Source organism: Penicillium samsonianum (genome assembly GCF_028829775.1).
Source record: "Penicillium samsonianum strain IBT 33392 chromosome Unknown utg000001l_segment0_segment0, whole genome shotgun sequence".
Classification (NCBI taxonomy): Eukaryota; Fungi; Ascomycota; class Eurotiomycetes; order Eurotiales; family Aspergillaceae; genus Penicillium; species Penicillium samsonianum.
The window spans coordinates 165670-181154 of record NW_026643259.1 but is presented as its reverse complement, the minus strand read 5'-3'; the positions used below and the strand labels follow the sequence as shown (position 1 = coordinate 181154).

General features: G+C 49.6%; 3 protein-coding genes across 3 annotated transcripts; 2 read left to right on the top strand and 1 right to left on the bottom strand.

Annotated features, from left to right (window-relative positions):
• Positions 1–2405: 2405 nt before the first annotated feature.
• On the top strand, positions 2406–4161 carry N7471_000069 (uncharacterized protein; the record flags this gene model as incomplete). The annotated part of the gene is made up of 4 exons (XM_057272790.1): positions 2406–2706; positions 2758–2886; positions 2937–3011; positions 3089–4161. 4 exons carry the CDS (start codon positions 2406–2408, stop codon positions 4159–4161), a joined length of 1578 nt encoding a protein of 525 aa, XP_057140969.1.
• A 672-nt stretch (positions 4162–4833) lies between these two features.
• N7471_000068 (DNA topoisomerase 2) lies at positions 4834–10329 on the bottom strand (the record flags this gene model as incomplete). Its single annotated transcript, XM_057272789.1, has 3 exons — positions 4834–9783; positions 9852–10184; positions 10252–10329. 3 exons carry the CDS (start codon positions 10327–10329, stop codon positions 4834–4836), a joined length of 5361 nt encoding a protein of 1786 aa, XP_057140968.1.
• Positions 10330–12550: 2221 nt separating this feature from the next.
• N7471_000067 (putative GTPase activating protein (Evi5)) lies at positions 12551–15415 on the top strand (the record flags this gene model as incomplete). The annotated part of the gene is made up of 4 exons (XM_057272788.1): positions 12551–12898; positions 12962–13572; positions 13635–13991; positions 14059–15415. The coding sequence occupies 4 exons, from the start codon at positions 12551–12553 to the stop codon at positions 15413–15415; spliced, it is 2673 nt and encodes an 890-aa protein (XP_057140967.1).
• Between the last annotated feature and the right edge of the window lie 70 nt (positions 15416–15485).

Here is a 15485-nt window from a genome sequence, read left to right as displayed (position 1 = left end):
GGGTCGAGGTCTGGACCTCTTTGTGATAGAAGTCAGTCTTTCACCTGGTTGAAACTTGGATTTAGGATCGAGTCTTGCAGGCTCATGTGGGTATGACGCTTCGTGTATTCCTTGTCCATCGTTGAGACCTCACTGTTATGATACCACAACATCCTCAAAACATTCTGTTCGGCTCTGATCTAAACGATGAGTCTGCCGACTTCTTGATAAACATGTGAAAAGAAGAAACCCCCAAGGGCAACCTGAAAGAGTCAATGTTACTAACATGTTCGATTATACTTTATGGAAATGAATAGGAAGGAAAATAGCCGCTTGAAAAAGGCCTAAACACCAACAGCGGCATCCAAATTGAGACATGGCTTCTTGCCCGCTTTCCAGAAGCCCGGGATCTGAGACGCGTCGCAGATGCTGAGGGACACGCATGTCCGGGTTTACCGCTCTTTGGGGTTTAATAGAGAATGTTTAGCCAGCACCAGAGTGTCTTAGACATTGGAAACCAGTCCTCGTTTCTGGACTGTCCTATCGGTCTCGGCTGTTGGGACTCTTTGCAGACCGACTCCAATGCAATTGAGCCCACCCCCCTCGAAAACTAGCCCGGTTGTGTTGACATCTAGTTGATACCTCAGTCCTCGACCTTTACAGTCTCTAACCAGATTGCATAGCGCCCTGCCGGCGTCTATATGCACCGTTTTCTGCGGTGCTCTGTAATGCTGCCCCGGCCCGGCACCGACTGGCGGAAGGACCCTTGTACCTGTTAGAAGTCTTATGCAGACTACACCAGACTGGCAGGTGGGTACAATAGCGGGTTGCAAAATGGACCGGGGGAAGCTAGTGGGTCACTATGGGATAAGTCGGTTCAAGCAGGGAAGGAGAAAAAAAAAGATACGGCAAAAGTGGGCTCTAACAGCCACCAAAGTGTCGGACTACTGCATAGAAGGATGCATGGAAAGTTCTTTGAAGTCGTTATTATGTCTCTTGGCCGCCTCCGGAGAGCCCATGTCTCTGTTATACACACGCCCTCAGACTTCAATCAGCGGTCTAGTTGAGGGATTGCTAAGGCTCTCAAATTGGGCATTCAATCAAAAAGGGAAAAAAAGAGAGGAAGTGGAGTCAAAATCTATATTCAATAGTAAAGAACTACTCCAGTGTTTTCTAACATGGTTAACATCTGTTTGACCATATCATTCAGCCTTACCCCATCTGTCAAATGTATAGACCGCTTGTACAGCCTAGTGCACACTGTATAGGCATCAAAGCGTGGCACCCAAGTGAAGATCCCTGTCACTTTTCCCAGAATCTTTGATCCTGTCAGAAGTTTATCTGTGCAGTACAGCTTTTCTCAGATGCACTTCGCGGACTCGCTAGGTAATGCAGCTTCCCGTCATACAAGGAGTAAGTTGCCCTGCAGCTTGCCGTGAGTCTGAGACCTCTTTGATGCTCATCCTGTCGAGCCACCATGGGGTATATAGCCTCTTATTGGACCATTAAACTGGTGTCCTAATGCTCCGGTTGCTGCAGCACCCTGGCTCCAGTCCAATGCCAAGGACGATCTGGCATGGGTTCTTCGATAAGATTCTGAAGAAAAGAAAGATGGTGGGACAACGGTTGAGCTCTCTACCCCGGGATATTAGGGTATCCATACCATAATTGGGTGTAATATAGTAGGCCTTTGTGCATACCTATTGCCGTAACAGGCTGTTTGCATGTAGTGGTGACTCTCTGCGTTTCCAAAAGGAAATCTAGGATATCCACATGGTCCCTGAAACGGTTGCTGCCATGCTTTTCTTTCACTGATCTCTTTGGGAGTGAGAAGCTTGGGTAGTCGCAGTTGTGAATGTGAAACAGGTTATGCCTCGAGAGATGAGAGACACAGGTCTCAAATTATTTGTATTTTGTAATTGCTTCCAGGGGCATCAATGGAAATCAATGCACACTGCATCATCAGTCCAAAGTCGAAGATCATTAGAACTTTCACTTCCACGCGGAGAGACAAACAGCCCGTAGACTCGTCCCACTCCAAGGACCCTTGTGATATTAGAGAAAGGGAGAGACAGAGAGAGGCAACGAACCGGTGAAGCCCATTTGTATTCCCTCATGTCAGACACTCTCAGTGCCGAGTTCTTCTATTCACCGCTGTCTCTGTCTCCTCGAAAGTCCGTATTTGCCAACAAACAACACAGTACATGTACTCACCTCTGGAAGCTGTGCAAAACAAACCTTCGAACAAAGGTCTTGGATTGTCTTGCTTTACTTTGTCTCTTCTTGCAAGTTTGACCTTTCTCTGTCTTTCAGTTCTTCTGGAAAACGCCTTTTGTTCCAAGAGACATTAAGCTCCTTCTTTCCCCCGGAGACTTCGTACTTCTTCAACTCTTTCCTTCTTCCAAGGATAGCACTTGAACTTCTTAATGTTATCTATCAAATCCCTTCTAAATCCTCAGCCTGAAAGGCGATCTGCTTATCCGTCCTTCCCTGCCCCACGTGAGAAGCGGCAGAAGATGGCCAAGGACGCCCCAATCTTTCGTCGTGGCAAGATCCAGGGCGAGTGCCGCTATCCTCCTTGCGAGGAAAGGGATGCAGAGCTAGAGAAGGCTCACAGAGAACTCTCATTACGTCCCATGGGCAACATTGCCGACTATCCTCGTCATATCCCGTATGCCAGCGACAAGAAAACCTTCCAAGAAAAGACCGGCCGAGACAGTTTCCATGGTATGTACCGTTGAACATGCTTTGGTATTCACGTCTGACTCTTCCATCTAGTCTTTCAATACACATTCCAAATACCTGGCGAAGAAAAAGAATGGCATGTTATGTGGGACTACAATATCGGCATCGTTCGGATTACACACCTTTTCAAATGCAACGGCTACTCCAAGGCAAGTTCACAAGGTGGCTCTTTGATTGATTCGGGACTTCTAACTCGTTATAGACTACTCCAGCCAAGATGTTAAACCAGAACCCTGGCCTCCGCGATATCTGTCACAGCATCACCGGCGGGGCACTTTCCGCTCAAGGTAAGATCTTTATACTCTCTTCTCATGCCACCCGATTCCTTGGAATAGTTAGATCTAATACTTTGCTTTTCACATAGGATACTGGATGCCCTACGAAGCTGCCAGAGCCATGGCAGCGACCTTCTGCTGGAGAATCCGATATGCCCTGACTCCACTGTTTGGCACAGAATTCCCAGCCATCTGTATCCCCCCAACGGACCGCAAAACTCATGGCCGCATGGTCATCCCTCCAGAGATCGTGCAGCGTGCCACAAACACCTCCAACTACTATCGCTCTTTGGAGATGAAGTCTAGCACCGAAGCCAGCCCCCCCGCAAACAATACGCCTTCCTCAACACATACCCTTCTCCATGGTATGGGAGTATTGAGCCGACAAAACTCGTCCCTGACACTGCCCCCGCTCAAGATTCCGCGTACCCAATACGCCGAGAGTAACCCCAGTGCTCGGGACTCCTCTATGGAGCCTTACTGCATGTCGCCCAAGAGCCAGTCACCCATGTCTACCTTCACGCCCATCAACCCCCCGCGCAGCTCCAATGCGATCCCTCGCTCGCGGGTCGAATCACCCCGCACTATTCTCCGTGCTATCTCAGATGCTATGCGCCCGGAGAATGTCCCTGGGGGTATCAGCGAAGACAGTGACACCGACAGCGATGGCTCGTCCAACATGTATTCCACTCCAAACTGTCCTTCTGTGGATGGACATATGGAAACGGACAAGCTCGGTGGCCTCGAGGAGCGCACCAACGCCGCTTCGGACGTCGCTGCCATGCAAAGCGACTATGATGACCTAACTGACTCGGATGATGATTGGCAAATGGACGATGCTGATGATGAAGACTACCGTGGACCCCCTCTCAAGAGGACCCTTGGTGGAGCTTCGCTTAGCAAGGTCGGTTCTATAAGTCCCGAATCCCAGACTAAGAAGTACCCCAGCCGGAAGTCCCGAGCTGCGCGTCCTCAGCCGTCGCCTCATTTCACCCGCGAGGTAAAGGCCGCTGAAGCTCTTCTTCGTCTGCATATGAATGAGCTTGAGAGCACCGGAACCGAGACAGATATGGACGATGACGAGCCGAACTCACCTTCTGGTTCTCGCTCTCTTGATGATGACGAATCTCGTGGTCGTAAGCGACGTCGAGCTTCGCTTTGATGACAGATTGCGCTACAACTTTGACAAGGGAATGGCGTTTATGGTCTAGGAGCTGAGGATTTTTGTATGGCGGTGCTGTCTCTTTGCATTTTGTGAGGAACTTTTGTGTGATTGGATGAGTTTACTTGGAGTTGAGGGTTTGTATGTTCAAGTCAGTGTCACTTTTATTTGATTCGCATGAAACATGATTGAGGATCTTGATGGATTAGTTGACACTAGGTGGTTTCAAACAGCCTGTCCGAGGCTACAATGCAACTCTATCTTCTTTGATAATTCTTATGGCAATGGATAGATTGGACGGCGTTAGGTGTTAAATGGAAACTCGAGACATGAAGCTGTTATCTTATGAATTCTTGCCCTATGTTTATGTACCTTATTTACTAGCCTTAGTACCTGCAACCGCATTCCTCGCATGATGTGAATGGTTTTCAATTCCAAAGAGTAACATAAGAGATACTACTACATATTAGACACTGATGAAAGATTTACAAATAGAAAAGTAAAAAATTAAACATCGCGTATTCGCCTTGCATGCGCTGGCTCTGCCAGATCTCCATAAAATACCAATAAACTAAGACATGGAGATGAAAGAAAATAAAAACACAATAGAGAGCATTGCAAAACAAAAGCAGAACATCGCAAATGGGTTTCCGACCCTCACTATTTCACTACTTAGTCGCTCTCGTCTTCGTCTTCGTCAAAGTCATCGGCCGATGCTTCATCACTGTCATCCTCAATGACATAGGACTTCTTCTGCTGTGTGGCGCCACGACGAGCGGGACGGCTTGCAGCGGCGCGACGGGGGGCGGGAGCGGGCTCATCGTCCTCTGAAATATCCACATTCACTTTTCCCGCTGGGGAATCCAAAATGTCGTTAGCCATTGCATCGATGTCATCCTCCGAATAATCATCTACAATCTTCTTGGTTGCCTTGGCTTGCTTAGAAGCATAGGCCTTGGCCGCCGGGGACAAAGCCGGGGGAGCAGACTTGGGGGCGGGCTTAGGAGCTGGCTCTTTCTTGGGGCGACCACGGGCCTTTGGTGCCGAGGTGGCGGCAGCAGACTTCGGGGCAGCCTTAGCTTTGGGTGCAGCTTTACCCCGAGCAGTTGGCTTGATCGGCTCGTCCTCCTCGTCATCATCATCGTCGACATCTACGACCTTGGCGGCAGCCTTGGCCCGAGCGGTTGGCTTGACTGGCTCATCCTCCTCATCGTCATTGTCAACCTCTACGACCTTGGGAGAAGCCTTCGGCGCAGCCTTGGCTTTGGGCGCTGCCTTGGTTCGAATAGTTGTCTTGACTGGCTGGTCCTCCTCGTCGTCTTCATCGTTGTCGTCGAGCTTGATGTCCTTGGGCTTGACCTGAATGGAGCGTCGTGGGGAGTTTTGAGGAATGAGCTTGCTGTAGTCAGTCTCATCCGGATCAAAATCGTCGTTGGCTTTGGAAGACTTCGCGGCAGTCATCACGCTGGCACTGCTTTCCGAACGGGGGCGCTCCGAGAAGAGTTGTCGAGAATCGGCGGCCGAGTCACCACCAATGCCTTTGACCATCATGCTAACGTCTCCAAGAAGATCATCACCGTTGTCACTGTCAGAATCGCTAGGCGCTGAATACTTCACAGGCTTGCGAGGGCGAGAAGACTGCACTGCAGGCTTAGAAGCCTCGGATTTTGCAATCTCCAAGAAATCGTCATCCGACTCCTCTTCGACCTTTGCCTTGGACTTGGGTCCTCGCTTAGCGACCGGTTTGGCCGCTGCCTTCGCTGCTGGTTTGGGCTTTGGAGCCTCATCCACATCTACGTCCATCAAGTCATCAGCTGGCTGAGCTGATGCCCGCGAGATTTGGGGAACGTCGTCGATGTCGACAAAGTCGCCTTCTTCTTTCTTAGGCTTGGAGGTAGCACGGTTCTTCTTCGGAAGGACCTCCATGGCCATGTTGAATTCATCGTCAGAGTCACCACTTCCATCTGCTGCAGCCGATGGGGTTGGTTTGCTCGGAGGTTGACTGAGGAAATTCATCAAGCTGTTTTTGGGCTGCTCTTTTTTCTTAGCTGCGGCGGCCTTCTTCGTCTTAGGGGCCCCAAAGTCTTCGTCCTCTGGATCATCGCCGTTAGCAGCCTTACGCTTGCGCGAAGCCGCTGCGCGACCACCACCAGTGGCCAGCTTAGCCGAGACGCGACGGCCCAGACTAGCCACCTTGCGGGCTCGACGGTCCTCATCTTCAAGCTGGAAACGCCACTCCTTGATAAACTCCTCCAAATCGTGGGTCCAGATGTCCTCCTTGGACAGTTTGATTAAGACGTCGACCTCTGTTTCCTTGTCACCGATCTGGCGACGGAGCTTCTCCACGCGCTCTTGGGTCAGCGACCACATAGGCATACCCAGAAGGTAGTCAAATGAGCTGGATAGCATTTGAGTATCATTGTCACCCGATTCCTCTTCTTCCCCTTCTTCTACCACAGGCTCATCTTCGCCCATTTTGGCGGCCTCGGCCACCTTGGCAATTGGCTTGAAGCCCTTTTCCTTCAGCTCAGTGATTAGAACAGGCTTTTTCTTCTTGGAGATGACCAATTTGCCATCAATAATCATCTGCACGAAGCGAGCTTGGTTGCTCAGCTTCTCCAGATCCCTCTGTAGATCGGCAAGTTGGAACTGCTTGCGACGCTCGTAATATTTGAGACGGACGACAAAGAACTCCTTGAGAATGTCATCGACAGTGGCGTACTTGGTGATGCGGCCCTCGGGGTCGAAAGCCACCAGATTGGTTGTGGCAATCGACTTTGTCAGCTTGAACTTTTCTTCCAAGCCTTCAGTCAAAGCAACCTTCATGTGTTTCTCATCTAGTTGGATGATGAAGTGGACCTTGGTGTGAGTGTTGTAGTCCCTGTAATCCTTGATGAAAGATGGAACCTTCTCAGCCTTAATGATTTCCTCCAGCTTGTCCTTGAAATCCTGGGTCCAGGTTCGAATAGGCAATTCGGTGATCTCGACCTCCTTGTCACCACATTCCCTGATGATACCGCTGAATTTGTATCGATCACCGCCCACGGCTACAACCTCACCGGTGAACCCACGGAACCAAGGCTGCATTGGCTCAGTAGGCTCGCCAGCCATCAGGCGCTTGAGATTGTTCACAACATCCTCAGGGTTGTAGTTGGGGATAGAAGAACTCCAACCAGTACCGATACCATCCGCGCCGTTGATCAAGATCATCGGAACGACAGGCATAAAGACCTCGGGCTCAATCTTCTTGCCATCGTCTTCGTTGTATGTCAGTAGTGGTTCATCGGCTGAATTGAAAATCTTGCGCGCAAAAGGGGACAGGCGAGTGTAGATGTAACGAGCACTGGCACAATCGCCACCACCTTGAAGTCGACTACCGAAGTTTCCACTGGGCTCCAGACAGTTGATATTGTTGGAGCCAACAAAGGTCTGGGCAAGACCAACGATAGTCTGCTGGAGGGAGACGTCGCCGTGGTGGTAGGCTGTCATTCCGGATACATGACCTGCCAGCTCAACCACCTTCATGTCCTTCTTCAGGTTGCGGCGGAAACAGGTGTGAAGCACCTTGCGCTGACCTGGCTTCAAACCATCGACAACGGAAGGAATCGAACGTTGGTTATCCGCCATACTGAACAGGATGAGCTCCTTGTTGATGAAGTCGGTGTATGTAATCTTCGCCACCGAATGGTCCAGGTATGTGCCAGGTTTGTATTGACGAAGCCACTCTTTACGCTCATCTGCCTTCTTTTTGGAGAAAGCCAGCTCGATGAGTCCAGCTTCACCGTCTTGCATAGTGTGGAACTCCTTGAGATGGCGATCGAGGTCGCGGAAATAGACCTGTGCATCTTCCGTGGTGCTGGTTCCCAAACCCTTGTAGTACTTGTGTTCCCAACCGCGTTCGTGTTTGTGAGCTTCGCGCCATTCCTCATGTTCGGGCATGGTGAAGAACGACTTCTGCTTGGTCGGGTTCTTCGGGTCACCCTTCCAAACCTTGATGATAGGAGTGATGAACTCAATGAGGAACTCAGGAATCTTGAGCAAGCTGGGGAACTGCGCTTGAAGGAAATTGATGAGCAAACCCTTGATGTGACTACCGTCGTGATCCTGATCAGTCATGATCATGAGATGGCCATATCGCAGTCCCTTGGTCTCGGTGTACTCCTTCTTGTGCTGCAGACCAATGAAGTTCTTGATGCTTTGAATTTCCACGTTCTTTGAAATTTGATCAAAAGAAGCATCGCGGACATTAAGAAGCTTTCCGCGCAGGGGGAAAACACCGAACAAGTCTGGTCCAACGACTGCTCTGCCTGCCATGGCCAATCCCTTGGCTGATTCTCCCTCGGTCAAAATGAGAGTACAGTGGTGACCCTCTCTTGTACCAGCTTTGTTGGCATCGACCAACTTCGGGTTGTTCATACGTGTGCGTCGGCCGGTATCACCCTTCTTCAAGATCTGATCCGCTTTTTGCTCCGCGAAGTGCAAAATATTTGACATAACCTCAGTCTTCAAAACCTTCTTGTAGAAATCTTCATCAAGGGGACACTTGCTACCGAATTGACTGGCCTTTGTCGTTAACTGTTCCTTGGTCTGGGAGGTGAAGGCCGGGTTGACAATCAAGGCCTTCACAAAAATGAAGATGTGGTTCCGAATCTGTGCAGACTTTAGAGTTGCTCCAGACTTGTTCTTCTTCTTCACCTGGTCGGACAAGCGGGTACAGATCTGATCGGCGATGTAGTTGACATGCGTTCCGCCCGAGGTTGTCGCGATCGAGTTGACAAACGAGACTTGTTGGAACGAACCGTCCGATACAGCAAAACCAATCTCCCATCGAGGATCGGGGCTGCATGTAATAATTTCATCCTTTGAGGGAGGACCATCATCACCGCGCTCCTTGCGAATGGCTTTGGTGTACATTTCCATGTACTTTCGGAAATTGCGAATGGGGACGCGTGTGCCGTTTAACTTGACACCAACATTGGCCGTACCCGCCAAATCGTAGACCCTGCGCTTGACAAGGGCTTCGAAGTCATCGTCAATGCCATCCATACCGAATTTGGCAAAGTCTGGCTTGAAAGTGACCTTGGTGTAGTCATCTCCCTTGGCATCTGTGATCTTTGCCTTTCCCATCTTCGTCATGTTCTCGGTCCAGGTTTGCTTGTACTTCTTCTTCTGGCGGGAGTCCTGGGTTTCAAGAGTGAACTCTGTCGAGAAAACGTTACAAAGCTTGGCACCGAAACCGTTTCGACCTCCAGTCACCTTCTGTTGGCTATCGTCGTAGTTGGAAGAAGTGAGCAGATGGCCGAAGATGAGTTCGGGTACGTAGATCTTCTCCTTGGAGTGGATCTCGATAGGGATACCACGTCCGTTGTTCCACACGCTGATTTCACCGGCCTCGCGGTCAATCGTGATCCGCATCTCGTTCATGCTCGAGTCGTTGTGCTTGTTATCGGCGGCGTTGACCACGATCTCGTCAAAGATTTTGTAGAGACCGGGGACGAAAGAGACATCGCGGAACTCCATCGACTCACTTTCGGAGTTGTACACCCACATCTGCTGCGTGGTGCGTTCGGTGGATCCGATGTAGGTATCGGGACGTTTGATAATGTGTTCAAGTTGGGTGAGCTGTATTTAAAGAATAGAGATTAGTATCCGGCTAAAATTATATCATGCTAGACGCTGCGGCGACTTACTTTCTGGTACTTCTCTGATGCATTTCCACTCTTGCTCGCGCTGTCGGCAGCAGCGTCTCCTCCGTAAGACTCATTTTCGACATCAACCAGAGGCTTTGAGCCAGCTCTCTTAGGCGCAGCCGTTTTCTTGGCCTTGGGAGGGGTGTGTGAGAGCAGGGAATCAACATCGGACATTTGAATATCGGACACTTCGTCCTCGCTGTCAGCCTTGGCCTTCGTCTTAGTAGCAGCTGCCTTCGCAACAGGCTTGGCCTTCAGTGTGGTCTGGGTGGTTTTCTTGGCGGCAGGTTTGGCGGCAGCAGCTTTCTTAGGGGCCGCCTTAGCTTTGGGTTTCTGGAGGGCGTATAATGTCAGTAATCAAAGTTGAGTCTGGTGTTGGCATATTGGGGACAATTCATACCGGTGCAGGTTCGGGAGCAAAGTCAGAGCTGCCTCCGTCATCCTCGAAGACCGAGTCTTCCATCATGGAGTCATCCATGATAAATGAGAGTAAACAGGTGGAGCACGATGGAGCGCAATGGGGAGAAAAAAGGAGTCCAAGTCAGGCCTCGATGTTGAAACAAACGAATGACGCTATGGTTCAATGTCAAAGGACGGATCAATCAAGCTCCGGCATGCTCAAGCCGGAAAAGGATAAAGAGAGAAGCAAAAGAGGAGAAAAGAGAGAGAATACGCGGAGGGGAAGCTGTTGTTTTTTTGCCCGGGGAAGTCGCGAATGACAGGGGGCGGTGGGCAGTTAGTAGCCACTCGGATCATCATTCTTCCTCACCGCCTACAAACGCGACCCAAATAGGCAATTCACAAACAAACGAGAAAACAGAAGGTTTCCCTCACTTTGCATTTATGGATGTTTTGCATCTTCACATCAATTCCCAGATACGAGATATCCACCTATAGAATCATGGATATGTGGACTGCATGACATATCTCTGAGATGACAGGCCCCTTGTTCTCTTTTACTCAAATCTCACAATTGAAGTTAGCCCCAATAGTGAAGATCTAAATATAGTTTGACAGGTAAAATCAGAGCAAGTATGGAGTAGACTCCTTCAAATGTAGATCTAACTGAATTCTATTTTGTCTCCCCTTTAACAATTAGACGAGGCGTGGGTAATCTTCCATAGTCTTCATAAGGAGTGCATATCAATTTATGTTGTACAGGGAACACTTGGATGGTATAAAGTGAATAACCGGGCAACATTGTACGCTTTGTGGACTACTCACAGAAATGCATATTATGTAAAGAGATATCCTCGCCTGTAGTAGTGTAGATAAAGCTAGCTGCGGGGTGCTGTAACCCTCGCGTGGCTCAGATTACAATATATATATATATGTAGCAATCAACAGTGATACAATGAACGATTATGGTGATAGCCATTGATTGAAACAAAGTCACATGCTGTGAGGCATGGCTCTATTGTCTCAAGATTATTTCTAGCAGATATAGGTATTGGGTGAACATGGATAGCCACCAAGGCCACTCTGAAAATATACATATGATATAGGTATCACAGGATAACACAATCGCCTAGAAAACCGAATATACAGTCCTAAAGCCGAGGGTCACACCGCCCTGAGCAGCGGCTACTGGCTCGTCTATACTTTGTAGTACGAGAAATTTCTCGAAATCTCGAAAAGTGGATTGGAAACGCTCCTAGCTTTGACAGGCGGACCGCATGGACCACACTGTGGATATCTGCGAGTAGTCGACGGGGTGAGCCCTAGGGGGTGGTATGGAAAGCTGCAATATAGATAGTAGAAACAAAGTCTGTATATAACCCTTTTCGAGTCAATCAATGATGTACGGTGTCCGGAGTAAGCCCAAAAACGTTGGCCAGCCTCAATATTGAGGTAAAACACCGAACGGACAAGCCAGGGGGTGGTAATGGTATTTCAATATCAGCCAAGGGACTCCGCCAATAAAATTGGCCAGATATCCATTATTAGCCAATCAAAACCAGGAAAAATTACAGATGGACCTCTAACTGTATCGAAGATACAAGGTTGTACGATGACGGTGCCCCTTTGACCTTTAATCTTCCAAATATGGGAGGCTGTACTCCGTACCTGCAGGCAATATGCAGCTGAGATAACGGGAGTCGAGACATGCTCACCATGACTTCAAACATATGTATGTATGTGTATAGGTGTACTATGTATGTACTGCTAGATGTAGTACTAGTACAATGTACTCGAAATCCCTCCGATACCAATTTCGGTTTGTGTGGGGGAATGGAACATTCATGGGTAGAACAGTTTTGAAATCAATGTTATTATCTTATATTTGATACAACATACAATATACAAAGTAGTCAGAATATTACTTCTTCCAAGATTCCATAATATATTCATTTCAATGGTCAAACAGTCGGTGTATGAGGATGATCGACGGGGCCGAGACTCCACGAGGGGAAAGCTAAAGGGGGGGCTAACGAAATAGGTGGGATCTCTCCTGACTCCCTTTTTTTCTTTTCTCCAGCCTTTTTTTCTTGTGCTGGATACAAGTCTAGAGTCATATCCAGGTCCCACTTCTGCTGGAAGGAATTGGTATTTCTTGAATACTCGGGTGTGCATAGCTATGCAGTTGAAACCAGCCTGAAATAACCCTGCTATCCTCCGATATCAACACCGTCAACATCAATAACGCGTCTACATCCTTCATCCTTCCAATCAAATACTCTATTTTCTATCGCGTCACAATGGAAGGTTCCGAGCCAGCATCTCCCAGCGTCAGTCACGCGCTTAATCATGACTCGATGGTCACCGTCGCGTTATCCGATAACCAGTCCAGTTCAGAGCACACCCAACCGGATTGGCGCACTCTTGACATCCCCCCAACCCCAGTGGAGATGAGCCACCTTGAGAAGGAGAGTGTGGAGTCCTTTGGACCGGTGCCACTACAGGACGCGGCCAGGACCACCCCCACTCCCGAAACCCCAGGCGCAGATAGGGAGGGTCAGACAAGCGAAATGTTTGACAATGAGGTGGATTGGGAGAACCTTGATAAGACAGAAGAGCAAGAACCGCGTGGGGAGGGGTCGGATGAAGTAAGTGTGACAAGCTGCCGCAGAATTCTAGAATGGGTGCTAACATTCTTGACCTAATTTTAGTCTACGGCCCTGCTCCTCGCTCGACTCGAACAAGAAAACAATGCTTTGGCGACCAACCCCAAATCCGGGATACCCGATGTTCCTGATGGCAAGATACACCAGCGGCAGTCCCGCTCTGAGTCACTACACCATATCAAGCGACTCATTAGGGATCCCGCTCGGGCAGAGCTGCGATACTCGCAGTTACCCCCTCCTCCAATGACCGAGTTAGAGTTTTGGGCTGCCCTTGTTGCCGATTACCACCAGACTGCCCAGCGTTTGCCGACATTGACCTCGAATAAGATTCAGGGAGGTGTGCCTCCGCCATTGCGAGGAGTGGTGTGGCCTAGCCTGGCGGGCGCACGCGATCCTAATCTGTTGAATGAATTCCAGAGGCTTTCCGGCGAAAGCAGTCCGTACGATGGGTTGATTGGAAAAGATATTGGTCGCAGCTTTCCCAATGTTGAAATGTTCCGCGACCCGAATGGCGAAGGTCAACAAATGCTCGGCCGAGTGTTACGATGCTTCAGTCTTTATGATACCAAGATTGGCTACTGCCAAGGTCTTGGATTTGTGGTAGGCCCTCTCCTCATGCACATGACAGATGCTGAGGCCTTTTGTGTTCTTGTCCGGTAAGTCTCCTTGGACGATGATATAACTTGCAAAAGTCATACTAATGCATCACGTACCGTAGCCTCATGGATCACTACAACCTCCGAACTTGCTATCTTCCAGACCTCTCGGGTCTCCACCTTCATGTGTATCAGTTCCAAAATCTTCTAGCACGGCACAGGCCGGTCCTGTTCCAACATCTGGAAGCACTGCACGTTGAGCCGGTCTACGTATCGCAGTGGTTCTTATCCTTCTTTGCGGTGGCCTGTCCGCTGCCGATGCTTCTCCGAATTTATGATGTCATCTTTTTGGAAGGCGCATGCGAGACTTTGATGCGAGTTGCACTTTCCCTGATGCAACGCAACGAGAAGAGAATTTTAGCTTGCAGCGAATTTGAGGACGTGATGCAACTGTTATTATCTCGAAGCTTGTGGGACACGTAAGTTTTAGGCATCGCACAACGCAAATCTTGGGAACAAAGAACTCCACTAACCCGTGATATCCAGATATGCCTTCAATGCTGATGATCTCGTCAATGATTTCGTGTCTCTCACCTCTCTCGTGACGAACGAGAGTCTTCAAACCCTTGAAGCCAGCTACAACCAATCTAAAGGCTCACCATCCGGACCCTCCTTCCCGCAGATGCAGGCAACGGCCTCTGGATTCCTTGGGCGGCTATGGGCTGGCTCGTCAAACTCTCACAATTCGGTCAAGTCACTCAATCCGAATACTAGCCCGTCACGTCAGAACAGCACCATTCGTCGCTCTACCTCCAAGCAGAGCCTGACTTCCACTCTCAACTCCATTGAAACTACGTCCGACGCAAGCACTGTTGCTACTGAACTATCAGCGGCTGCAGCTAGTGTGGATAGTCAAAAATCGCGCGTGAAATCCAACATGTCTTCACATCACAAAGACCGCGACCTCCATACCCAAATTGAAGAACTCTTGATGGCTCTCAGTGATCTTCAGCGCCAACAAGCTAACCTCACACGTGAACTGCAGCAGGAGAGGGAGGAACGGGAGGAAGATCATACCCTGGCCAAGGAGATGTTGAACCAAATCAGAGAACAGCCGGCTGAGACACAACCGGCCGAGTTGGTAACGAAAGCCCAAGCACGTTTTGAATCGGTCAAACCGAAGCGTATTTCAATCACTCAGACCAAGCTTCAGCTTAATGACGATGTTACTCGATGGAAGGAAATGCACGAGGTGGAAGCCGGTCGTTGCTTGAACCTCACACGCCGCATCGACGATTTTGAACAGGAGAACTCATCCCTCAAGGAGCAACTACGGGAAGCCCGGGGCCGGATTCAAGACGGCTATCGGGAGCGACAGCGGCTCGAGCGCATGAACCGGGAGCTGCGTACCCTCAAAACTCCTATATCCGAAATACCGCTAGACACAACCGCTTTCTCTGCGGCTGACTCTGGGGAGGGGCAATCTCCCACTAGTGGTCTGCGCGAGTTCAAGCTAGCCCGTACCAACTCCACAAAAAGCCCCACATATAACAGACGGACAAGCAGTCTGGGTCTCCAGAGCGTTTTGTCGACGGAGGGTAACAAACCTGCCGCCGAAGAGGCGTTGCTCATGGAGTTGGTTACCGCTAAGACGGCAGAGGCGGTTGCTAGGCAAGAGCTAGAGGAAGTAAAGGGTAAGTTGGATTCATTCCGAAAAATGATCAAGTCCTCCCAGGGGGCAAATCCTGAAAGCCGCCATTCCTTTGTTGGACTATCGCAGTCGCGGATCAGTTTGGCCAATAAATCCCCCATCGAAGCCCCGAAGACACTTGGAACGCCGCCCAGCAACACTGGCGGCGGGGGATTCTTCAGTGGATGGGGTCGACGAACTGCGACTGACTAATGAAATCCCATCATGATGGGGGTTCTGGAAGAAATACGTGTAACCCTATTGGAATACCTGTTGGATATAT